General features: G+C 44.6%; 1 protein-coding gene across 2 annotated transcripts in view; it reads right to left on the bottom strand.

Moving 5' to 3' along the window:
• Positions 1-27,389, bottom strand: part of ascc1 (activating signal cointegrator 1 complex subunit 1) — a 31,453-nt gene that overhangs the window by 2,717 nt on the left and 1,347 nt on the right. The window contains exons 3-10 of one of the 2 annotated variants that reach the window (XM_065022978.1): positions 24,594-24,691; positions 23,143-23,321; positions 22,640-22,773; positions 21,573-21,692; positions 19,808-19,932; positions 16,509-16,579; positions 13,570-13,713; positions 2,674-3,178 (exon numbers count right to left, since the gene is read on the bottom strand). In XM_065022978.1, the coding sequence (XP_064879050.1) occupies positions 13,597-13,713; positions 16,509-16,579; positions 19,808-19,932; positions 21,573-21,692; positions 22,640-22,773; positions 23,143-23,321; positions 24,594-24,691 (844 nt within the window). In that variant the 3' untranslated portion in view covers positions 2,674-3,178; positions 13,570-13,596. Of the gene's footprint in view, positions 1-2,673; positions 3,179-13,569; positions 13,714-16,508; positions 16,580-19,807; positions 19,933-21,572; positions 21,693-22,639; positions 22,774-23,142; positions 23,322-24,593; positions 24,692-27,389 lie in introns of those variants that run through there. The other variant, XM_065022977.1, reaches the window with a different exon arrangement.

The following is a 27,389-nucleotide window of genomic DNA, read 5'->3' on the forward strand; positions in this document are numbered from 1 at the left end:
TCTGAAGTGAGAGAGCAGAGGAGAGGAAGCCAGTCTGAAGTGAGAGAGCAGAGGAGAGGAAGCCAGTCTGAAGTTAGAGAGCAGAGGAGATGAAGCCAGTCTGAAGTGAGACAGCAGAGGAGAGGAAGCCAGTCTGAAGTGAGAGAGCAGAGGAGAGGAAGCCAGTCTGAAGTGAGAGAGCAGAGGAGAGGAAGCCAGTCTGAAGTGAGAGAGCAGAGGAGAGGAAGCCAGTCTGAAGTGAGAGAGCAGAGGAGAGGAAGCCAGTCTGAAGTGAGAGAGCAGAGGAGAGGAAGCCAGTCTGAAGTGAGAGAGCAGAGGAGAGGAAGCCAGTCTGAAGTGAGAGAGCAGAGGAGAGGAAGCCAGTCTGAAGTTAGAGAGCAGAGGAGAGGAAGCCAGTCTGAAGTGAGAGAGCAGAGGAGATGAAGCCAGTCTGAAGTGAGAGAGCAGAGGAGAGGAAGCCAGTCTGAAGTGAGACAGCAGAGGAGAGGAAGCCAGTCTGAAGTGAGACAGCAGAGCAGAGGAAGCCAGTCTGAAGTTAGAGAGCAGAGGAAGCCAGTCTGAAGTGAGAGAGCAGAGGAGAGGAAGACAGTCTGAAGTGAGACAGCAGAGGAGAGGAAGCCAGTCTGAAGTGAGACAGCAGAGCAGAGGAAGCCAGTCTGAAGTGAGAGAGCAGAGGAAGCCAGTCTGAAGTGAGAGAGCAGAGTAGAGGAAGACAGTCTGAAGTGAGAGAGCAGAGGAGAGGAAGCCAGTCTGAAGTGAGAGAGCAGAGGAGAGGAAGACAGTCTGAAGTGAGAGAGCAGAGGAGAGGAAGCCAGTCTGAAGTGAGAGAGCAGAGGAGAGGAAGCCAGTCTGAAGTGAGAGAGCAGAGGAGAGGAAGCCAGTCTGAAGTGAGACAGCAGAGGAGAGGAAGCCAGTCTGAAGTGAGACAGCAGAGGAGAGGAAGCCAGTCTGAAGTGAGAGAGCAGAGGAGAGGAAGACAGTCTGAAGTGAGAGAGCAGAGGAGAGGAAGCTCTCTGAAGTGAGAGAGCAGAGGAGAGGAAGCCAGTCTGAAGTGAAGAGCAGAGGAGAGGAAGCCAGTCTGAAGTGAGACAGCAGAGGAGAGGAAGCCAGTCTGAAGTGAGACAGCAGAGGAGAGGAAGCCAGTCTGAAGTGAGAGAGCAGAGGAGAGGAAGCCAGTCTGAAGTGAGACAGCAGAGGAGAGGAAGCCAGTCTGAAGTGAGAGAGCAGAGGAGAGGAAGCCAGTCTGAAGTGAGACAGCAGAGGAGAGGAAGCCAGTCTGAAGTGAGAGAGCAGAGGAGAGGAAGCCAGTCTGAAGTGAGAGAGCAGAGGAGAGGAAGCCAGTCTGAAGTGAGAGAGCAGAGGAGAGGAGGACAGTCTGAAGTGAGAGAGCAGAGGAGAGGAAGCCAGTCTGAAGTGAGAGAGCAGAGGAGAGGAAGCCAGTCTGAAGTGAGAGAGCAGAGGAGAGGAAGCCAGTCTGAAGTGAGACAGCAGAGGAAGCCAGTCTGAAGTGAGACAGCAGAGGAGAGGAAGCCAGTCTGAAGTGAGAGCAGAGGAAGCCAGTCTGAAGTGAGACAGCAGAGGAGAGGAAGCCCGTCTGAAGTGAGAGAGCAGAGGAGAGGAAGCCAGTCTGAAGTGAGACAGCAGAGGAGAGGAAGCCAGTCTGAAGTGAGAGAGCAGAGGAGAGGAAGCCAACTTAACAACTGTGGGAAGCATTGGAGTCAACATGGGCTAGCATCCCTGTGGAACGCTTTCGAAACCTGTAGAGTCCATGACTTGATAATTTGAGGCTGTTCTGAGGGCAAAAGGGGGTGCAACTCAATATTAGGAAAATGTTCCTGATGTTGTGTACACTCAGTGTCGATAAGCCCTATAACTGTAAATAAACGTGGTTGTGTGTATTGTCTCTACAACTAAATAAACATGGTTATTCTCTCTCTGTATAGATAGATTGCAGGGTAAACATGGTTATTCTCTCTCTGTATAGATAGATTGCAGGGTAAACATGGTTATTCTCTCTGTGTGGATAGATTGCTGGGTAAACATGGTTATTCTCTCTCTCTGTGTGGATAGATTGCAGGGTAAACATGGTTATTCTCTCTCTGTATAGATAGATTGCAGGGTAAACATGGTTATTCTCTCTCTGTATAGATAGATTGCAGGGTAAACATGGTTATTCTCTCTCTGTGTAGATAGATTGCAGTGTAAACATGGTTATTCTCTTTGTGGATAGATTGCAGGGTAAACATGGTTATTCTCTCTCTGTGTAGATAGATTGCAGGGTAAACATGGTTATTCTCTCTGTATAGATAGATTGCAGGGTAAACATGGTTATTCTCTCTCTGTGTGGATAGATTGCAGGGTAAACATGGTTATTCTCTCTCTGTATAGATAGATTGCAGGGTAAACATGGTTATTCTCTCTCTATGTAGATTGATTGCAGGGTAAACATGGTTATTCTCTCTCTGTATAGATAGATTGCAGGGTAAACATGGTTATTCTCTCTCTGTGTAGATAGATTGCAGGGTAAACATGGTTCTTCTCTCTCTGTGTAGATAGATTGCAGGGTAAACATGGTTATTCTCTCTCTGTATAGATAGATTGCAGGGTAAACATGGTTATTCTCTGTATAGATAGATTGCAGGGTAAACATGGTTATTCTCTCTCTGTATAGATAGATTGCAGGGTAAACATGGTTATTCTCTCTCTGTGTAGATAGATTGCAGGGTAAACATGGTTATTCTCTCTGTGTAGATAGATTGCAGGGTAAACATGGTTCTTCTCTCTCTGTGTAGATAGATTGCATGGTAAACATGGTTATTCTCTCTCTGTATAGATAGATTGCAGGGTAAACATGGTTATTCTCTCTGTATAGATAGATTGCAGGGTAAACATGGTTATTCTCTCTCTGTATAGATAGATTGCAGGGTAAACATGGTTATTCTCTGTGTAGATAGATTGCAGGGTAAACATGGTTATTCTCTGTGTAGATAGATTGCAGGGTAAACATGGTTATTCTCTGTGTAGATAGATTGCAGGGTAAACATGGTTATTCTCTCTCTGTATAGATAGATTGCAGGGTAAACATGGTTCTTCTCTCTCTGTGTTGATAGATTGCAGGGTAAACATGGTTCTTCTCTCTCTGTGTTGATAGATTGCAGGGTAAACATGGTTCTTCTCTCTGTATAGATAGATTGCAGGGTAAACATGGTTATTCTCTCTGTGTGGATAGATTGCAGGGTAAACATGGTTATTCTCTCTCTGTATAGATAGATTGCAGGGTAAACATGGTTATTCTCTCTGTGTGGATAGATTGCAGGGTAAACATGGTTATTCTCTCTCTGTGTAGATAGATTGCAGTGTAAACATGGTTATTCTCTTTGTGGATAGATTGCAGGGTAAACATGGTTATTCTCTCTCTGTGTAGATAGATTGCAGGGTAAACATGGTTATTCTCTCTGTATAGATAGATTGCAGGGTAAACATGGTTATTCTCTCTGTGTGGATAGATTGCAGGGTAAACATGGTTATTCTCTCTCTGTATAGATAGATTGCAGGGTAAACATGGTTATTCTCTCTCTGTGTGGATAGATTGCAGGGTAAACATGGTTATTCTCTCTGTATAGATAGATTGCAGGGTAAACATGGTTATTCTCTCTCTGTGTAGATAGATTGCAGGGTAAACATGGTTATTCTCTCTGTGTGGATAGATTGCAGGGTAAACATGGTTATTCTCTCTCTGTATAGATAGATTGCAGGGTAAACATGGTTATTCTCTCTCTCTGTATAGATAGATTACAGGGTAAACATGGTTATTCTCGCTCTGTGTAGATAGATTGCAGGGTAAACATGGTTATTCTCTCTCTGTGTGGATAGATTGCAAGGTAAACATGGTTATTCTCTCTCTGTGTAGATAGATTGCAGGGTAAACATGGTTATTCTCTCTCTGTGTGGATAGATTGCAGGGTAAACATGGTTATTCTCTCTCTCTGTATAGATAGATTACAGGGTAAACATGGTTATTCTCTCTCTGTGTAGATAGATTGCAGGGTAAACATGGTTATTCTCTCTCTGTGTGGATAGATTGCAAGGTAAACATGGTTATTCTCTCTCTGTGTAGATAGATTGCAGGGTAAACATGGTTATTCTCTCTCTGTGTGGATAGATTGCAGGGTAAACATGGTTATTCTCTCTCTGTATAGATAGATTGCAGGGTAAACATGGTTATTCTCTCTGTATAGATAGATTGCAGGGTAAACATGGTTATTCTCTCTCTGTATAGATAGATTGCAGGGTAAACAGACATTGACAGCAGCAGAGCCCCCTCCAGACTCACTCAGCATGTCATCTGCCTGCCTCAGCTACCCCGGAGTGTGTGTGTGTGTGTGTGAGAGAGAGTGGTCTGTTTATTTGTGCGTGGTCTGTTTCTCCCTCTCTCTCTCTCTCGCTGTCTGTCTTTCTGTTTGCATCGACTGTCCATCACATCAGGGTGTCTCTCTAGGTCTTTTTAAAGACACTGATTGGTTAGAGATGCAATTGAGTGTCTCCTCGCTGAATGTCACATAAAACACATCAAAACAACAATCGCTGAACGGAGGGGAGGAAGGTGTCCTGCGTCTGAACGGAGGGGAGGAAGGTGTCCTGCGTCTGAACGGAGGGGAGGAAGGTGCCCTGCGTCTGAACGGAGGGGAGGAAGGTGTCCTGCGTCTGAATGGAGGGGAGGAAGGTGCCCTGCGTCCTGTTCCACAGGTAACGATATCTAACAAACGCCACAAGACATTTCCCTTCATGACAGCAGCAGCTGTTGTTGCCGTGTGCCTGTCTGGCACTTTGATAAACCATCTAACCATCTGTCCACAGAGCTTTACAAATATGTTTTAACGTTTAACAGTCAAACAATAGAAAACAAACAAGAACATCTCGTCATTTAAGCAGGTTAATGTTTGGTTACCAGCTGACTTTGAGAGGTATGAGACACAACTAAAACCATCTCATCATTTAAGCAGGTTAATGTTTTGTTACCAGCTGACTTTGAGAGGTATGAGGCACAACTAAAACCATCTCATCATTTAAGCAGGTTAATGTTTTGTTACCAGCTGACTTTGAGAGGTATGAGGCACAACTAAAACCATCTCATCATTTAAGCAGGTTAATGTTTTGTTACCAGCTGACTGAGAGGTATGAGGCACAACTAAAACCATCTCATCATTTAAGCAGGTTAATGTTTGGTTACCAGCTGACTGAGAGGTATGAGGCACAACTAAAACCATCTCATCATTTAAGCAGGTTAATGTTTTGTTACCAGCTGACTTTGAGAGGTATGAGGCACAACTAAAACCATCTCATCATTTAAGCAGGTTAATGTTTTGTTACCAGCTGACTTTGAGAGGTATGAGGCACAACTAAAACCATCTCATCATTTAAGCAGGTTAATGTTTGGTTACCAGCTGACTTTGAGAGGTATGAGGCACAACTAAAACCATCTCATCATTTAAGCAGGTTAATGTTTGGTTACCAGCTGACTTTGAGAGGTATGAGACACAACTAAAACCATCTCATCATTTAAGCAGGTTAATGTTTGGTTACCAGCTGACTTTGAGAGGTATGAGACACAACTAAAACCATCTCATCATTTAAGCAGGTTAATGTTTGGTTACCAGCTGACTTTGAGAGGTAATGAGGCACAACTAAAACCATGTCAGCAATTCTTTGTATGGGCTGGGCTGGGCTGGGCTTGTTTGTTTGTTTGTTTCTGTCTGTTTGTTTCTGTCTGTTTGTTTTTGTCTGTCTGTCTGTCTGTCTGTCTGTCTGTCTGTCTGTCTGTCTGTCTGCCTGCCTGCCTGTCTGCCTGCCTGCCTGCCTGTCTGTCTGTCTGTCTGTCTGTCTGTCTGTCTGTCTGTCTGTCTGTCTGTCTGTCTGTCTGTCTGTCTGTCTGTCTGTCTGTCTGTCTGTCTGTCTGTAATATCTGTGGTGTTGAATTAACCTGCCACCATTAGCAGTTTAAAAGGTAGGACCGACCACTTAATGGAAAAAGTTCCTCAGACCTTAAAAATGGATTAACGGCTCAATCAATTTCCTGTGTGCTGCTCCAGCCACTTGAAGCATGTAACTAACTGTACCTGCACTTCTCAAAAGGTCAAAGGTCTTCTGCCTTTTCCCTTTCCTACACGCTTCAGGTTAGAACCAATTCTACACATCTTTCAAATGAGATACGGGAACTTTCTAAGTACAATGTCAGATATTGTACAGGATGGTTTTGAATGACAACATCGTAAACATTTGGGATTTAAAAGCCAGAAGGTATCTCAGTGGATTGGCCGACTTCACTGTGTGGATCACAATAATACGCCACTTCTCCTAACTTGGTATGAAATGAAATATGTCAGTTGGGTATAAAACAACATTTAGATAAGTGTTGTTTCTCTTTGAATGTCCCAAAAACACTTCAGAAACTAAAATAGATGGAATACTTGTTAGAATTTGATGAAGACATTCTTATAATGGATTTTTCACTCTAAATGAAAAATCAGAAGAAGTGGATTTAATCTTTGATAGTTTAGTGCAATATTTGTAATGATCCTAGTCTTAAAGAAGGATAGGTGATTGATTTGCCCACCTCATTATTTTCAATAATCCATTGGTTTCTGTTTTGCTCTACTAAGCAGAAATGGAGAGCTGTCAACGGATAGAGGAAGATTCCTCATCCCCCCGGGGAAAGAAGAGGCTGTTTTCTCCCTATCAGCAGATCTGTTGACGTCTGGCCTGTTAGACATGACCTGTAGGAACTAGACGTTTCTCCACAGACGCTGATGCTGCAGGAAATAGACATTTATCCACGGGAAGCAGAGAAAGCATCAGTGATGCTGTAGGTGAAACCCCAAGCACAAAGAAACATTGTCATGATCTAATACTACATTCATTTTTTTGATTTGATGATGTGGTCTACTCAGTAGTGTCCTGACATGTGGTCTACTCTGTAGTGTCCTGACTCCTGACATGTGGTCTACTCTGTAGTGTCCTGACTCCTGACATGTGGTCTAGTCTGCAGTGTCCTGACTCCTGACATGTGGTCTACTCTGTAGTGTCCTGACATGTGGTCTACTCAGTAGTGTCCTGACATGTGGTCTACTCTGTAGTGTCCTGACATGTGGGCTACTCTGTAGTGTCCTGACATGTTGTCTAGTATGTAGTGTCCTGACATGTGGTCTACTCTGTAGTGTCCTGACATGTGGTCTACTCTGTAGTGTCCTGACATGTTGTCTAGTATGTAGTGTCCTGACATGTGGTCTACTCAGTAGTGTCCTGACATGTGGTCTACTCTGTAGTGTCCTGACATGTGGTCTACTCTGTAGTGTCCTGACATGTGGTCTACTCAGTAGTGTCCTGACTCCTGACATGTGGTCTACTCTGTAGTGTCCTGACATGTGGTCTACTCAGTAGTGTCCTGACTCCTGACATGTGGTCTACTCAGTAGTGTCCTGACATGTGGTCTAGTCTGCAGTGTCCTGACATGTGGTCTACTCTGTAGTGTCCTGACATGTGGTCTACTCAGTAGTGTCCTGACATGTGGTCTACTCTGTAGTGTCCTGACATGTGGTCTACTCAGTAGTGTCCTGACTCCTGACATGTGGTCTACTCAGTAGTGTCCTGACATGTGGTCTAGTCTGCAGTGTCCTGACATGTGGTCTACTCTGTAGTGTCCTGACATGTGGTCTAGTCTGTAGTGTCCTGACTCCTGACATGTGGTCTACTCAGTAGTGTCCTGACATGTGGTCTACTCTGTAGTGTCCTGACATGTGGTCTACTCAGTAGTGTCCTGACGTGTGGTCTACTCTGTAGTGTCCTGACTCCTGACATGTGGTCTAGTCTGTAGTGTCCTGACATGTGGTCTAGTCTGTAGTGTCCTGACATGTGGTCTACTCAGTAGTGTCCTGACATGTGGTCTACTCTGTAGTGTCCTGACTCCTGACATGTGGTCTAGTCTGTAGTGTCCTGACATGTGGTCTAGTCTGTAGTGTCCTGACTCCTGACATGTGGTCTACTCAGTAGTGTCCTGACATGTGGTCTACTCTGTAGTGTCCTGACATGTGGTCTACTCAGTAGTGTCCTGACGTGTGGTCTACTCTGTAGTGTCCTGACTCCTGACATGTGGTCTAGTCTGTAGTGTCCTGACATGTGGTCTAGTCTGTAGTGTCCTGACATGTGGTCTACTCAGTAGTGTCCTGACATGTGGTCTACTCTGTAGTGTCCTGACTCCTGACATGTGGTCTAGTCTGTAGTGTCCTGACATGGGTCTAGTCTGTAGTGTCCTGACATGTGGTCTACTCTGTAGTGTCCTGACATGTGGTCTAGTCTGTAGTGTCCTGACATGTGGTCTACTCTGTAGTGTCCTGACATGTGGTCTAGTCTGTAGTGTCCTGACATGTGGTCTTCTCAGTAGTGTCCTGACATGTGGTCTACTCTGTAGTGTCCTGACTCCTGACATGTGGTCTACTCTGTAGTGTCCTGACTCCTGACATGTGGTCTAGTCTGTAGTGTCCTGACATGTGGTCTATTCTGTAGTGTCCTGACTCCTGACATGTGGTCTACTCTGTAGTGTCCTGACTCCTGACATGTGGTCTACTCTGTAGTGTCCTGACTCCTGACATGTGGTCTACTCTGTAGTGTCCTGACTCCTGACATGTGGTCTACTCTGTAGTGTCCTGACATGTGGTCTACTCAGTAGTGTCCTGACATGTGGTCTACTCAGTAGTGTCCTGACATGTGGTCTACTCAGTAGTGTCCTGACATGTGGTCTACTCTGTAGTGTCCTGACATGTGGTCTACTCTGTAGTGTCCTGACATGTGGTCTTCTCTGTAGTGTCCTGACATGTGGTCTACTCAGTAGTGTCCTGACATGTGGTCTACTCAGTAGTGTCCTGACTCCTGACATGTGGTCTAGTCTGTAGTGTCCTGACTCCTGACATGTGGTCTAGTCTGTAGTGTCCTGACATGTGGTCTACTCTGTAGTGTCCTGACTCCTGACATGTGGTCTAGTCATTCCTGGAAACCTTTGCCCAGCACACTACATCCTGAATGACATCTCTCTCTGCCAAATAGAATATAGAGCATTGCAGCCCTGAACAATTTAATTAACCTGCAAATCAGGCCCTTTCCCCGTACCTGTAGTTACTAGGAGGGTATTATGGGATGTTTCCAAGAACGAATAAGCCAAGCTCTTGACAGTTTACCTGAGCATTTCGGTTTTCATTTCTCCCTTCCTGACAGTAACAAGCCTTAAAACTAGATGAGTCATTTGCTGCTTTTGTCAATACACCGTGGCATTTTCTACTGTCTGTCTACATGACACTGAGATCATTCTCTCTGTCTCTGTCAGTCAGCCAGTCAGTCAGTCTCAGGAGATAGGCAGTGGCTGATTAGGCCATGACTTCGGCCCAAAATGGCACCCTATGGGCCCTGGTCAAAAGAAGTGCACTACATAGGGAATAGGGTGCCATTTGGGCCAAACAGTGCATTTGGAAAGTGTTCAGACCTCTTGACTTTTTCCCCATCAAACTACACACAATACCCCATAATGACATCACAATACCCCATAAGACAAAGCGAAAACAGGTTTTTAGAAATTCTTGCAAATTAATAATTAATAACCTGTTTTCGCTTTGGGGGGGTGGTTATATATTAATTTGCAAGAATTTCTAAAAACCTGTTTTCGCTTTGTCTTTATGGGGTATTGTGATGTCATTATGGGGTATTGTGTGTAGTTTGATGGGGAAAAAGTCAAGAGGTCTGAACACTTTCCAAATGCACTGTTTGGCCCAAATGGCACCCTATTCCCTATGTAGTGCACTTTTGTCAATACACCGTGGCATTTTCTACTGTCTGTCTACATGACACTGAGATCATTCTCTCTGTCTCTGTCAGTCAGTCAGCCAGTCTCAGGAGATAGGCAGTGGCTGATTAGGCCATGACTTCGGCCCGAAATGGCACCCTATGGGCCCTGGTCAAAAGAAGTCCCTCCCCCCAGAAATACGTTATTTACATAAGTATTCAGACTCTTTGCTATGAGACCCAAAATGAAGCTCCAGTACATCATGTCTCCATTGATCATCCTTGGAGATGTTTCTACAACTTGGAGTCCACCTGTAGTAAACGTGATTGGACATGATTTGGAAAGGCACACACCTGTCTATATAAAGGTCCCACAGCACTGTCAGAGCAAAAACCAAGCCATGATGTCAAAGGAATTGTCCGTAGAGCTCCAAGACAGGATTTGAACAAGGCACAGATCTGGGGAAGGGTAAAAAAACATTTCTGCAGCATTGAAGGTCCCCAAGAACACAGTGGCCTCCTTCATTCCTAAATTGATCCTAAATTGAAGAAGTTTGGAACCTCCAAGACTCGTCCTAGAGCTGGCAGATGGTCACTCTGACAGAGCTCCAGAGTTCCTCTGTGGAGATGGGAGAATCTTCCAGAAGGACAACCATCGCTGCAGCCGTCCACCAATCAGGCCTTTGTGGCAGAGTGGCCAGACGGAAGCCACTCCTCAGTAAAAAAGGCACATGACAGCCTGCTTGGAGTTTGCCAAAAGACACCTAAGGACTCTCGGACCAGATTCTCTGGTCTGATGAAACCAAGATTTAACTCACTGGCCTGAATGCCAAGCATCATGTCTGGAGTAAACCTGGCACCATCCCTAAAGACTGGGAGACTAGTCAGGATCGAGGGAAAGATGAAAGGAGAAAAGTAGAGAGAGATCCTTGATGAAAACCTGCTCCAGAGCTCTCAGGAGCTCAGACTGGGGCAAAGGTTCACCTTCCAACAGGACAACGACCCTAAGCACACAGCCAAGACAACGCAGGAGTGGCTTCAGGACAAGTCTCTGAATGTCCTTGAGTGGCCCAGCCAGAGCCCGGACTTGAACCCGATTGAACATCTCTGGAGAGTCCTGAAAACAGCTGTGCAGCGACACTCCCCATACAACCTGACAGAGATGAGAGGATCTGCAGAGAACAATGGGAGAAACTCCCCAAATACAGGTGTGCCAAGCTTGGCACAGGGCCCATATGGATCAGGTTATAAGTAGTGTACTACAAGCCTCTAGCTTCATAGCCAAGAAGAGTTGAGGCTGTAATCGCTGCCAAAGGTGGTACAACAAAGTACTGAGTAAAGGGTCTGAATACTTATGTAAATGTGATATTTCTGTTTTGTGTGTGTTTAAAAAAATTAAAAATAATATGCAAACATTTCTAAAAACCTGTTTTGGGTTCGTCATTATGGGTATTGTGATGTCATTATGGGGTATTGTGATGTCATTATGGGGTATTGTGTGTAGAATGCAAACCTGTTTTTGGTTTGTCATTATGGGGTATTGTGTGTAGAATGCAAACCTGTTTTGGGGTCGTCATTATGGGGTATTGTGGTGTCATTATGGGGTATTGTGATGTCATTATGGGGTATTGTGATGTCATTATGGGGTATTGTGATGTCATTATGGGGTATTGTGTGTGGAATAAAACCCTGTTTTTGGGTCGTCATTATGGGGTATTGTGTGTAGAATGAAAACCTGTTTTTGGTTCGTCATTATGGGGTATTGTGTGTAGAATAAAAACCTGTTTTTGGGTCGTCATTATGGGGTATTGTGTGTAGAATTAAAAACCTGTTTTGGGGTCGTCATTATGGGGTATTGTGGTGTCATTATGGGGTATTGTGTGTAGAATGAAAACCTGTTTTTGGGTCGTCATTATGGGGTATTGTGTGTAGAATTAAAAACCTGTTTTGGGGTCGTCATTATGGGGTATTGTGTGTAGAATGAAAACCTGTTTTGGGTTCGTCATTATGGGGTATTGTGATGTCATTATGGGGTATTGTGATGTCATTATGGGGTATTGTGTGTAGAATGAAAACCTGTTTTGGGTTCGTCATTATGGGGTATTGTGATGTCATTATGGGGTATTGTGATGTCATTATGGGGTATTGTGTGTAGAATGATGAGGGGAAAAACCCAATGAAGTCCATTTTAGAATAAGGCTGTAAGGTAACCATCTGTGGGAAAAGGGGGTCTGAATACTTTCTGACTGTTTCTCTTCTGTCTCCGAGGCCTCTGGGAGCCAAGGAGGAGGGTTGAACAGACACATTCTATAGACACAACACAGTGTCACTATCAATGTTCTGATGCTCTGCAGGACGGCTGGGGGCATTTACATAACCCTGTCTAATCATTGCTGTTGACAAGACTCCAGGAAGAAGGACAAATGTGTGTGTGTGTGTGTGTGTGTGTGTGTGTGTGTGTGTGTGTGTGTGTGTGTGTGTGTGTGTGTGTTCTAGCTGCTACAGTATCCTAGTAATGAGTGTCTTTGAGCTGACAGACAGAGCTAGCCAAGTGCACTCGGTGGTAGATATTTCCCTCCTGCATGACATGCCAAGCAAGCAGAGGGCAGCAGAACATCTCTCTGAGGGCAGCAGGACATCTCTCTGAGGGCAGGACAGGGGGAAGTGAATGTAGCTGAGCAGACTGTGACAGCAGGACATCTCTCTGAGGGCAGGACAGGGGGAAGTGAATGTAGCTGAGCAGACTGTGACAGCAGGACATCTCTCTGAGGGCAGGACAGGGGGAAGTGAATGTAGCTGAGCTGAGCAGACTGTGACAGCAGGACATCTCTCTGAGGGCAGGACAGGGGGAAGTGAATGTAGCTGAGCTGAGCAGACTGTGACAGCAGGACATCTCTCTGAGGACAGACAACAGCACTGACAGGGGGGACAGACAACAGCACTGACAGGGGGGGGGGAACAACAGCACTGACAGGGGGGCAGACAACATCACTGATGGGGGGGGACAGACAACAGCACTGACAGGGGGACAGGACAGACAACAGTACTGACAGGGGGGGGACAGACAACATCACTGATGGGGGGGGACAGACAACAGCACTGACAGGGGGGGGGGACAGACAACAGTACTGACTGAGGGGGACAGACAACAGCACTGACAGGGGGGGGACAGACAACAGCACTGACAGGGGGGGGGACAGACAACAGCACTGACAGGGGGGACAGACAACAGCACTGACAGGGGGGACAGACAACAGCACTGACAACAGCACTGACAGGGGGGACAGACAACAGCACTGACAGGGGGGGACAGACAACAGCACTGACAGGGGGGGGACAGACAACTGACAGCACTGACAGGGGGGGGGACAGACAACAGCACTGACAGGGGGGGGACAGACAACAGCACTGACAGGGGAGGGACAGACAACAGTGTTGTGTGACACACACACACACACACACACAGGAGAATGCTCCCTGCCTCCACCACACTATAATAAAGCCCAATAGAGCCCTCTGCTGGCCAACAGTAGAGTGCTTTGATGTCCTGCCTGAAGAGGGATTTACAGTTCTGATTTTTTAGGAAATTTACCATAATTGCTGAGATTTACCTCGTCTGTTAAACAACTGTCAAAAAAAAGTTGTAAATGACTGAAAACTGACCACTTAAAATGTACAACAATTTACAGTAAAGGTAATCAATGTAAAAACCACTGTTGTGTTCTCTCTCAAGCTCCACTGTACCTGAGGGAACGTTCATTGGAGAGGTGGTCAGGAGAAGTTCAGAAGGCCAGCGGAGGTGTAGAAACCAGTGCAGTCGGTAGAATACCTCTGGGAAATCTGGACCGCACTCAGATCAAACTCCCCAAAATGGTACGACCCAAAGCTCTACGTTAAGAACAAGACAAGAGAGTTAGAACAATACTGTTAATCTGAGTGTTATTGTGTGTCCCAAATGACACACTGTTCCCTATAGTAGTGCACTACTTTTGAACAGAAGAAGTGCACTCGATAGTGAATAGGGAGCCATTTGCGACACACCCTAGGAAACCACTACTAATATTGTTATGTGAATCTCCTGTTTACACTTGACGTAGTTCTACATGTCCACGTTGTGAACTGGACCAGAGTTTTGATGGAGGTTCTGGTTATATACAGTGCCTTGCGAAAGTATTTGGCCCCCTTGAACTTTGCGACCTTTTTCCACATTTCAGGCTTCAAACATAAAGATATAAAACTGTATTTTTTTGTGAAGAATCAACAACAAGTGGGACACAATCATGAAGTGGAACGACATTTATTGGATATTTCAAACTTTTTTAACAAATCAAAAACGGAAAAATTGGGCGTGCAAAAAGGGCGGCAACCTCTCAATCTCAGTTATGAACAAATTCGTATTTACAATGACGGTCTACACCGGCCAAACCCGGACGGCGTTGGGCCAAATGTGCGCCGCCAAATGTGCGCCTCCCTATGGGACTCCCAATCACGGCCGGTTGTGATACAGCCTGGAATCGAACCAGGGTGTCTGTAGTGACGCCTCTAGCACTGAGATGCAGTGCATTAGACAGCTGTGCCACTCGGGAGCCCAAAATGAACAGAACGGTCCCCATTCAAGTGAATTATTCATTTGTTCGATTCATAATATTTATATGTACTTAATCCTATCCAATAGGCTGAATCCAGATAGATAGCGTTGGAAAAACTGGGCCCAGGACTAGAGCACTGCTCCATTCAGACAGGCCACACCAGGAATATACTATTGTAGTTCTTACATTTTACCACCAGAGGGCAGCTAATCCACATGAAACAGAGCCAGAGGTATTGTTGCATCACCTACCTGACTGGCTACCATCTTGCTGACTGAATGGGCTGTCTACCATCTTACTGACTGAATGAACTGTCTACCATCTTGCCGACTGAATGGGCTGTCTATCATCTTACTGACTGAATGGGCTGTCCACCATCTTACTGACTGAATGGGCTGTCCACCATCTTACTGACTGAATGAACTGTCCACCATCTTACTGACTGAATGGGCTACCTATCATCTTACTGACTGAATGAACTGTCCACCATCTTACTGACTGAATGAACTGTCTACCATCTTACTGACTGAATGAACTGACTACCATCTTACTGACTGAATGAACTGTCTACCATCTTGAATGAACTGACTACCATCTTACTGACTGAATGAACTACCTACCATCTTACTGACTGAATTAACTGTCTACCATCTTACTGACTGAATGAACTGACTACAATCTTACTGACTGAATGAACTGTCTACCATCTTGAATGAACTGACTACCATCTTACTGACTGAATGAACTGTCTACCATCTTACTGACTGAATGAACTGTCTACCATCTTACTGACTGAATGAACTGACTACCATCTTACTGACTGAATGAACTGTCTACCATCTTACTGACTGAATGAACTGTCTACCATCTTGAATGAACTGACTACCATCTTACTGACTGAATGAACTGTCTACCATCTTACTGACTGAATGAACTGACTACAATCTTACTGACTGAATGAACTGTCTACCATCTTGAATGAACTGTCTACCATCTTACTGACTGAATGAACTGTCTACCATCTTAATGACTGAATGAACTACCTATCATCTTACTGACTGAATGAACTGTCGACCATCTTACTGTCTGAATGAACTGACTACCATCTTACTGACTGAATGAACTGCCGACCATCTTACTGACTGAATTAACTGTCTACCATCTTACTGACTGAATGAACTGACTACAATCTTACTGACTGAATGAACTGTCTACCATCTTGAATGAACTGTCTACCATCTTACTGACTGAATGAACTGTCTACCATCTTAATGACTGAATGAACTACCTATCATCTTACTGACTGAATGAACTGTCTACCATCTTACTGACTGAATGAACTGACTACCATCTTACTGACTGAATGAACTGTCTACCATCTTACTGACTGAATGAACTGTCTACCATCTTACTGACTGAATGAACTGTCTACCATCTTACTGACTGAATGAACTGTCTACCATCTTACTGACTGAATGAACTGTCTACCATCTTACTGACTGAATGAACTGTCTACCATCTTACTGACTGAATGAACTGTCTACCATCTTACTGATTGAAATAACTGACTACCATCTTACTGACTGAATGAACTGACTACCATCTTACTGACTGAATGAACTACCTACCATCTTACTGACTGAATGAACTGACTACCATCTTACTGACTGAATGAACTGACTACCATCTTACTGACTGAATGAACTGCTCACCATTTTACTGACTGAGTGAGTGAGTCTGCTAAATCTTACTGCATTATGTAAGCCCCGGGAGGCTTTATGGGTTCCTGGAATGTTCCTATTGCTTCTGTGAATAGTCGTTCCACCCAAAATATTATGGGAGTAATAGTCAAGAATAAAGATAACCGACAAAAACATACTATTGCTCTATATAGGAGAGAAATTATATCCTATGAGACAGACCTAAAGGTTGTATTGTTCCACAGACAACAGGCAGGTAAAAAGGTACCACCAGGATGTTTATTTGTTTGATGGATGTCATAAGGTGAAAGCACCAATTTGTAAGTCGCTCTGGATAAGAGCGTCTGCTAAATGACTTAAATGTAAAATGTAAATGTGTTGTTTGACCTCTGACCTTTAATATGTTCCTGGCATCGAAGGCCTCCCGCTCCTTCATGTTCTGCTGCCTTCCTCCTCCGGCTTCGGCTGGAAAACACACAACAAAAGATAGGTAAACCCTGAGCACCGTGGGTAAACCCTGAGCACCGCGGGTAAACCCAGAGCACCGCGGGTAAACCCAGAGCACCGCGGGTAAACCCTGAGCACCGCGGGTAAACCCAGAGCACCGCGGGTAAACCCTGAGCACCGCGGGTAAACCCTGAGCACCGCGGGTAAACCCTGAGCACCGTGGGTAAACCCTGAGCACGGCGGGTAAACCCTGAGCACGGCGGGTAAACCCAGAGCACGGCGGGTAAACCCAGAGCACGGCGGGTAAACCCTGATACTGAGAGCGTTGTCGTTTCCAAAATATATATATTTGGGTGTTTTTGTAGTCTTTGTTGGTTGTTTTATCTGTGCCTCTGCAACTGCACAACGAGCATGAGGAAGTCTATCGCTGGCGGGGTATATTTCCTCACAACCAAGTCAAAAAAGGTGTCTGGACACTTAGAACACTTAGAACACGACATTTACATCCAAAATACAGATTTGGTTAACAAAAAAGGTGAACTTTGAAAAAAGGTCCTTTGACCCTAATGAACAAAACACACATCTAGTGTATTAGGTGGACAACTCTGTTTGTAACATCTAAAAATGTGTGTTAACGAGGTTTAGTGGAGTTCAACGTCAACCACACCGTTTATTACAACACTGTTCAAACCAGGTGGATATCCCTATGAACTGTTCTGGGAGATATTTAGGATCATTACTCTCGCTCTGAAAAACAATCAACAGTAAACAGATGACAGCCTTACCACCACCACCACCCTGATTGGTCAATGTCCCTGTCTGTTATGTAACAGCTGTGATTCTAACAACATAATGCTGACCATTCATCTGGTATGCAGCAGTGACGTACCTAAAACACTGCATTCTGAGCAATTCAGAGCTATTCTGAGCTAGTCAACAACAAGCGCAGAACCAGCAGTAACCTTCCCTCCCTCCCTCTCTCTCTCTCTCTTTGGCCACAACTCTGTTTGTGTGCAACAGGGCAGAGTGTTTTCCAACAGCAGTGACAAGGGGTTTCATTCAGTTGGCCGTGGATCAAGTCCAGCCCTAGTTCTTTCACGCATGAGTTTACACAGGGCTGGCCAGCTGAGAGACTGGCCAACAACCCAGGGCTGGCCAGCTGAGAGACTGGCCAACAACTCAGGGCTGGCCAGCTGAAAGTGTACAAGAGCACAGGACAAAGGGAGGAGTCTGTCCAAGAGCACAGGACAAAGGGAGGAGTCTGTCCAAGAGCACAGGACAAAGGGAGGGGTCTGTCCAAGAGCACAGGACAAAGGGAGGGGTCTGTCCAAGAGCACAGGACAAAGGGAGGGGTCTGTCCAAGAGCACAGGACAAAGGGAGGGGTCTGTCCAAGAGCACAGGACAAAGGGAGGGGTCTGTCCAAGAGCACAGGACAAAGGGAGGGGTCTGTCCCAAGAGCATAGGACAAAGGGAGGAGTCTGTCCCAAGAGCACAGGACAAAGGGAGGGGTCTGTCCAAGAGCACAGGACAAAGGGAGGGGTCTGTCCAAGAGCACAGGACAAAGGGAGGGGTCTGTCCAAGAGCACAGGACAAAGGGAGGGGTCTGTCCAAGAGCACAGGACAAAGGGAGGGGTCTGTCCAAGAGCACAGGACAAAGGGAGGGGTCTGTCCCAAGAGCACAGGACAAAGGGAGGAGTCTGTCCCAAGAGCGTCCAATAAAACTCTGTTTACTACTTCAGGAACAGGGACTGGGGCGCTCCTCTTTTCAGTTCCCTACAGCTAGCGACTGGAACGAGCTGCAACAAACACTGAAACTGGACAGTTTTATCTCTTCATTCAAAGACTCAATCTTGGACACTCTCACTGACAGTTGTGGCTGCTTTGTGTGATATATTGTTGTCTCTACCTTCTTGCCCTTTGTGTTGTCTGTGCACAATAATGTTTGTACCATGTTGTGCTGCTACCATGTTGTGCTGCTGCCATGTTGTGCTGCTGCCATGCTGTGCTGCTGCCATGCTGTGCTGCTACCATGTTGTGCTGCTACCATGTTGTGCTGCTACCATGTTGTGCTGCTGCCATGTTGTGCTGCTACCATGTTGTGCTGCTACCATGTTGTGCTGCTACCATGTTGTGCTGCTGCCATGTTGTGCTGCTACCATGTTGTGCTGCTACCATGTTGTGCTGCTACCATGTTGTGCTGCTACCATGTTGTGCTGCTACCATGTTGTGCTGCTGCCATGTTGTGCTGCTACCATGTTGTGCTGCTACCATGTTGTGCTGCTACCATGTTGTGCTGCTACCATGTTGTTATCATGTGTTGCTGACAAAAATAAAAAAAATAAAAAATATTTTTATAAACATTTTATTATTTAATTTAATATATTTTTAATCCCAGGCCCCCGTCCTCGCAGGAGGCCTTTTGCCTTTTGGTAGGCCGTCATTGTAAATAAGCATTTGTTCTTAACTGACTTGCCTAGTTAAATAAAGGTTAAATAAAATACATTTAAAAACATTTTAAATCTAGGGGTTGTTATTGTTGTTATGGTTGTTGCTACATCCGTGTTGTTGACATGGGGTGGTGTGTTCAGGTGTCAGTTTGTTTCACTAATGTGATTATGCTGTGACTCTGTGTCCAGTGACTGACTTAATGTCCATCTTTATTCTGACTGGCTGTGTCCAGTGACTGACTTAATGTCCATCTTTATGCTGTGACTCTGTGTCCAGTGACTGACTTAATGTCCATCTTTATTCTGACTGGCTGTGTCCAGTGACTGACTTAATGTCCATCTTTATTCTGACTGGCTGTGTCCAGTGACTGACTTAATGTCCATCTTTATGCTGTGACTCTGTGTCCAGTGACTGACTTAATGTCCATCTTTATGCTGACTGACTCAGTGTTCAGTGACTGACTTAATGTCCATCTTTATGCTGACTGACTGTGTCCAGTGACTGACTTAATGTCCATCTTTCTGAGTGGGAGGAGAATTAGGGAAACAGGCTCACATTATCAGGAGGATACTCTGGGTCAGTTTTAGACAGTGGAAAGCCTGCTTTGAGAGAGCAGTGACACTTATTTTGCATTTTCATTTCAAGTACATGTGTGTGTGTGTGTGTGTGTGTGTGTGTGTGTGTGTGTGTGTGTGTACTCTAGTAAGTGTCCTTGTTTTCAAGACGAAGCTCCAATACACATACCTAAAACACACATCAGTGATGGCCATAGACAAAAACCACTTTCTTCATCCTACCTGAAGCATCCTTCCTGAACAGAGTGTTCATCACTGTGCCGTGCAGTTTCACTCTGTCCCATTCTCTGACCATCAGCCCCGAGGAAACAAAGTGGTCCACCAGCCGCTCCACAATGGTCTGCAGCCTGCACAGCAGACAGTCAACACAAGAGTTAGTTGTTGTTACCTGGGAGCAACCCTCTCACACTGTTGACATCCTAACGATGAACATCATTTTAATGTACTAATTGTCACTCAAATCTGTCATTAAAAAAAGTAAACTGTAAAAATACTAATTATACTACATGGTATTTACAGTGCATTCGTTAAGTATTCAGACTTTTTCCACATTTTGTTACGTTGCAGACTTATTCTAAAATTGACTAAATACACCATAATGACATCACAATACCCCATAATGACATCACAATACCCCATAATGACATCACAATACACCATAATGACATCACAATACACCATAATGACAAAGAAAAAACTGTTTTTTTTTTTATGTTTGCAAATGTATTAAAAACATAAAACTGAAATATCACATTTACATAAGTACACAGACCCTTTACTCAGAACTCTGTTGAAGCACCTTTGGCAGCGATTACAGCTTCAACTCTTCTTGGGTATGACGCTACAAGCTTGGCACACCTGTATTTGGGAAGTTCCCCAGGACTCCCATTCTTCTCGGCAGATCCTCTCGTCTCTGTCAGGTTGGATGGGGAGTGTCGCTGCACAGCTATTTTCAGGTCTCTCTAGAGATCAATCGATCAGGTTCAAGTCCAGGCTCTGGCTGAGCCACTCAAGGACATTCTGTCATGCACTGACAACTGTAGGACCTTATATAGACAGGTGTGTGCCTTTCCAAATCATGTCCAATCAATTGAATTTACCACAGGTGAACTTCAATTCATTTTTAGAAACGTATCAAGGATGATCAATAGAAACAGGATGCACCTGAGCTCAATTTCAAGTCTCATAGCAAAGGATCTGAACACTTATGTAAATAACATATTTCAGTTTTTTATTTTTAATACATCTGCAAATAATTTTAAAAATCCGTTTTTGCTTTGTCATTATGGTGTATTGTGATGTCATTATGGTGTATTGTGATGTCATTATGGGGTATTGTGATGTCATTATGGTGTATTGTGATGTCATTATGGGGTATTGTGATGTCATTATGGGGTATTGTGATGTCATTATGGTGTATTGTGATGTCATTATGGGGTATTGTGATGTCATTATGGGGTATTGTGATGTCATTATGGTGTATTGTGATGTCATTATGGGGTATTGTGATGTCATTATGGGGTATTGTGATGTCATTATGGGGTATTGTGATGTCATTATGGGGTATTGTGATGTCATTATGGTGTATTGTGATGTCATTATGGGGTATTGTGATGTCATTATGGGGTATTGTGATGTCATTATGGTGTATTGTGATGTCATTATGGGGTATTGTGATGTCATTATGGTGCATTGTGATGTCATTATGGGGTATTGTGATGTCATTATGGGGTATTGTGATGTCATTATGGGGTATTGTGATGTCATTATGGGGTATTGTGATGTCATTATGGGGTATTGTGTGTAGAATGCAGAGGTTTTTTGTTGGATTTAATCCATTTTAGAATAAGGCTGTGTCAAGGGGTCTGAATACTGAATACTTTCCCAAAGGCACTGTATATAATGCTTTTCAAGGAGCCAGAGTCACTGTGGTACAAACTGTGGTTAAAGAAAGAGACATGAGAGTATCCAGGAACCAGACTCTTACTTGTCTGAACCATCTTTCACTTGGACCTTGGCATACAGGACATCCACCATGGCTGGGTCATCGTTCATGTACTCAATCCCTGTCACCTCCAGCAGGAGAGGCTTCCCTTCTGTTATGGTCCTGAAACATGACGTGGGTTACATGACAGAACATGTGTTACACGACATAACATAACGTGGGTTACATGACATAACATGTGTTACACGACATAACATAACGTGGGTTACATGACAGAACATGACATAACATGACGTGGGTTACATGACAGAACATGACATAACATGACGTGGGTTACATGACAGAACATGACATAACATGTGTTACACGACATAACATAACGTGGGTTACATGACAGAAAATGTGTTACACATGACATAACATAATGTGGGTTACATGACAGAACATGACATGACGTGGGTTACATGACAGAACATGACGTGGGTTACATGACAGAACATGACATAACATGTGTTACACGACATAACATAACGTGGGTTACATGACAGAACATGACATAACGTGGGTTACATGACAGAACATAACATGTGTGTTACACACGACATAACATAACACGTGTGTTACACATGACATAACACGTGTGTTACATGACATAACATGTGTTACATAACATAACATAATGTGTGTTACATGACATGACATAATGTGCTACTTGACATAACATGTGTTACATGACATACCGCGTGTTACATGACATAATGTGTGTTACATGACATACCGTGTGTTATATGACATACCGTGTGTTACATGACATAATGTGTGTTACATGACATACCGTGTGTTACATGACATACCGTGTGTTACATGACGTGTTACATGACATGACGTGTTACTACATGACATACCGTGTGTTACATGACATAACATGTGTGTTACATAACATGAGTTACATAACATAATGTGTGTTACATGACATAACATGTGTTCCTGGCTCCAACTCATATTTCTATACAATCCCTACAATCTAGATAGGGATAGTCCCTCCCTGTTCCAGTGTGTTTTCATCTGTTTGATTCCTAATGAACATGACCCAGTCAGTCAGTACGTACTTGATAAAGTCCTGACAGTGCTGGAGTTGTTTACATGCCTGGGCCACTTCCTGGTCGTTCAGCAGAGCCAGGGTGCCGACTGTTAGATGGAGCTTAGCAGGGTTCTGGAAGATGCTTCCATCTACTCCGTGGTCCTTAACAAGAGAGGAGAGAGACCTGCGATGAACTGACCGCACAGAGAAACACTGTAGGGTGAAGTTGCCCTTAGACACCGATCTTAGGTCCGTTTTGCATTTCCTCCACTAATGGTTGAGATTAGTATTGGAGGAAGAGGAAGCTGATCCTAGATCTGCACAATTTAACCCTTAGAACCAGACAACCAGAGAAACTAAAACAGGGATCCAAGATCTCTGATAGCTATTCAGTCAATAGAAACATGAATGGAATATAGTCAATATTATGCACAATTTTACAGATTGTCATCGCTCCCATCCGCCACGCACGCACTCACTGACACACACACACACACACACACACACACACACACACACACACTTCCTTACCTGAGAACACTGCTCCAACACCTCCTCTTTAAACCTCAGGAATCCATCCTGAACCTGAGGGTGGTTAAGAGCGAACGACAGGAAGTGGGTGAACGGCTGCTTCTTGCGAAAGCTCTGCACCAGGAGCTCGACACGAGTCACGGCAGAGGACACCGCGGCCTTCTGGGAGCCAGTGATCACTGGAACAATGCGAGACCGTTATTGTGTGACTGTAAATGTGAGACTTTTATTTTTGATATCCCATGATTCTAGCCCTTAGGAGAAGAGCAGAGGTTCATGGATAATGTCTTGAGTTTTGTGTGGTTGCTGGAACCACGTTCTTGGCTGACTTTTATTACTAAACTCATTAATATGCGTTATCCAGACAGAAAAAAGAAATGGGCAAAAGAACATTTAGATTTAGAGCAATAAAGAAATGGAATAAATTAACTGAGCAAACTAGAAACCTTTCAATATATAAGTTTAAACATTATTTAAAAACAATTTAAATATAGTAGATGAAGAATCAATATATTTTTAGATTGAGTATTTACTGGGTCATTATGCTAGTGTATTATGTATGTTTGTAATAGTGTGTTATATGTCAAAGTGTGTTTGTATTATAAATTGTATTTTAATTTTAAGGACTCTTGGAAGATTAGTCCAAATGGGGACTAAAAGAGATCCTAATAAAATCAAATACAATTATTAATATGAGTTGACTGCTGACAGAAAACCACTGAAATTCCCAGAGGTAGAGAAAGGAGAGTTTTGCCAGACTGGTCCCAGATCTGTTTGTGCTTGCATAGTGAACTCCTATAGTCATTGTTTAAAACATTTTTATTTTTTTAATTTTACTAGGCAAGTCAGTTAAGAACTAAATCTTATTTTCAATGACGGCCTAGGAACAGTGGGTTAACTGCCTGTTCAGGGGCAGAACGACAGATTTGTACCTTGTCAGCTCGGGGATTCGAACTTGCAACCTACTAGTCCAACACTCTAACCACTAGGCTACCCTGCCGCCTAGGGTAGCCTAGTTAATCACTTGCCTAGTTAAATAAAGGTTAAATAAAATAAAAACATTGTTGTTGCACCAGTATGTTTACTATAGACCTCTGGTTTGGGCTGGTCTCCAAGCTCTGGTCCAGAGCGTTACGTATGGCCTGACCCTTCTTCAAGAAGGCTGAAAGAGGGCTCAAGCTCTGGTCCAGGGTGTTACGTGAGGCCTGACCCTTCTTCAAGAAGGCTGAAAGAGGGCTCAAGCTCTGGTCCAGGGTGTTACGTGAGGCCTGACCCTTCTTCAAGAAGGCTGAAAGAGGGCTCAAGCTCTGGTCCAGGGCGTTACGTACGGCCTGACCCTTCTTCAAGAAGGCTGAAAGAGGGCTCAAGCTCTGGTCCAGGGTGTTACGTACGGCCTGACCCTTCTTCAAGAAGGCTGAAAGAGGGCTCTCAGCTAATAAAACGCCACTCACCGATCTGTCCTTCCACTCCTTGTTTTGGAATGTGGATGTCTGTCTTTGTGTCTGCCTCGAGTCTTCTACGCGTCTCTCCTTTCCTTCCGATGATGTATCTGTTAAAACAACAACAACACACTTCTCTGGTTAGTACACCGTATCCTTGATTTTCATTGAAGATGTACACATAGCCCTAATGAAACACACACACACACACCTAATTTGCCTAAAATATTACGCTGTTACCATGGTTACCTGATATTTAAATGTGACGGTAGGAAGTGGAGATAAACACAGAGGATTATTAACCAGACATTATGGGGCGTCGGTCTGTTTGACTCTGTCAGCTTGTATTCCTGCTACACTACATGGCCAAAAGTATGTGGACACCTGTTCAAACATCTCATTCCAAAATCATGGGCATTAATATAGAGTTGGTCCCCCCCCTTTGCTGCTATAACAGCCTCCACTCTTCTGGGAAGGCTTTCCACTAGATGTTGGAACATTGTTGTGGGGGCATGCTTCCATTCAGCCACAAGAGCATTAGTGAGGTCGGGCACGGATGTTGGGTGATTAGTCCTGGCTCGCAGTCGGCGTTCCAATTCATCCCTAAAGTGTTCGATGGGGTTGAGGGCTCTGTGCAGGCCAGTCAAGTTCTTCCACACCAATCTCGATAAAACATTTCTTTATGGACCTCTCTTTGTGCACAGGGGCATTGTCATGCTGAAACAGGAAAGGGCCTTCCCCAAACTGTTGCCACAAAGTTGAAGCACAGAATGGTCTAGAATGGCATTGTATGGTGTAGCATTAAGATTTCCCTTCACTGGAACTAAGGGGCCTAGCCCGAACCATGAAAAACAGCCCCAGACTATCACTCCTCCTCCACCAAATTTTGCAGTTGGCATTATACATTGGGGCAGGTAGTGTTCTCCTGGCATCCGCCAAACCCAGATTCGTCCGTCAGACTGCCAGATGGTGAAGCGTGATTCATCCCTCCAGAGAACACGTTTCCACTGCTCCAGAGTCTAATGGCAGTGAGCTTTACACCCATCCAGCTGATGCTTGGCATTGCAACTTTAGGCTTGTGTGCGGCTGCTCGGCCACGGAAACGCATTTCATGAAGCTCCCGAACAGTTCTTGTGCTGACGTTGCTTCCAGAGGCAGTTTGGAAGTCGGTAGTGAGTGTTGCAACCGAGGACAGACGATTTTTATGCGATACGTGCTTCAGCACTAGGCGGTCCCGTTCTGTGAGCTTGTGTGGCCTACCACTTCGCGGTTGAGCCGTTGCTGCTCCTAGACATTTCCACTTCACATTAACAGCACTTACTGTCGACAGGGGAAGCTCTAGCAGGGCAGAAATTTGACAAACTGACTTGTTAGAAGGTAGCATCCTATGACGGTGCCACGTTGAAAGTCACTGAGCTCTTCAGGAAGGCCATTCTACTGCCAATGTTTGTCTGTGGAGATTGCATGGCTGTGTGCTCGATTTTATACACCTGTCAACAACGGGTGTGGCTGAAATAGCCTAATCCTCTAATTTGAAGGGGTGTCCACATATCTGCTGACGTTGCTTCCAGAGACAGTTTGGAGGGGTGTCCACATACTGTTGTAGATATAGTGTATGTGAAATGAGCACGGGCAAAGTGTGTATGTATTTTCAATCTTCTGATGCATGGCACGTAGCCAAACGTACCCAAACGTTGTCGCCTGAACCACGTTTCCTTCGCAATCAGCTGGAAGTGCTTGGTCTTACTGCAAATTAAAAGTCTGCAGCGTTCGGTCTCTGGTACGGTTACACTTGGCCATTGTTTACATATTGTGCTAAAATGTTTACGTCGCATACGATTTGCGTGAAGTATTGAAACTCCAAACCAACAGAACCATATACAGACCAGCGTACTGAATGTCTGGCTAAAAACACTTCCCTGTGGACAACGGGTCACAGAACCATATACAGACCAGCGTACTGAATGTCTGGCTAAAAACACTTCCCTGTGGACAACGGGTCACAGAACCATATACAGACCAGCGTACTGAATGTCTGGCTAAAAACACTTCCCTGTGGACAATGGGTCACAGAACCATATACAGACCAGCGTACTGAATGTCTGGCTAAAAACACTTCCCTGTGGACAACGGGTCACAGAACCATATACAGACCAGCGTACTGAATGTCTGGCTAAAAACACTTCCCTGTGGACAACGGGTCAAAGAACCATATACAGACCAGCGTACTGAATGTCTGGCTAAAAACACTTCCCAGTGGACAACGGGTCACAGAACCATATACAGACCAGCGTACTGAATGTCTGGCTAAAAACACTTCCCTGTAGACAACGGGTCTCAGAACCATATACAGACCAGCGTACTGAATGTCTGGCTAAAAACACTTCCCTGTGGACAACGGGTCACAGAACCATATACAGACCAGCGTACTGAATGTCTGGCTAAAAACACTTCCCTGTGGACAACGGGTCACAGAACCATATACAGACCAGCGTACTGAATGTCTGGCTAAAAACACTTCCCTGTGGACAACGGGTCACAGAACCATATACAGACCAGCGTACTGAATGTCTGGCTAAAAACACTTCCCTGTGGACAACGGGTCACAGAACCATATACAGACCAGCGTACTGAATGTCTGGCTAAAAACACTTCCCTGTGGACAACGGGTCACAGAACCATATACAGACCAGCGTACTGAATGTCTGGCTAAAAACACTTCCCTGTGGACAACGGGTCACAGAACCATATACAGACCAGCGTACTGAATGTCTGGCTAAAAACACTTCCCAGTGGACAACGGGTCAC

This window comes from Oncorhynchus nerka, linkage group LG10 (genome assembly GCF_034236695.1).
Source record: "Oncorhynchus nerka isolate Pitt River linkage group LG10, Oner_Uvic_2.0, whole genome shotgun sequence".
Classification (NCBI taxonomy): Eukaryota; Metazoa; Chordata; class Actinopteri; order Salmoniformes; family Salmonidae; genus Oncorhynchus; species Oncorhynchus nerka.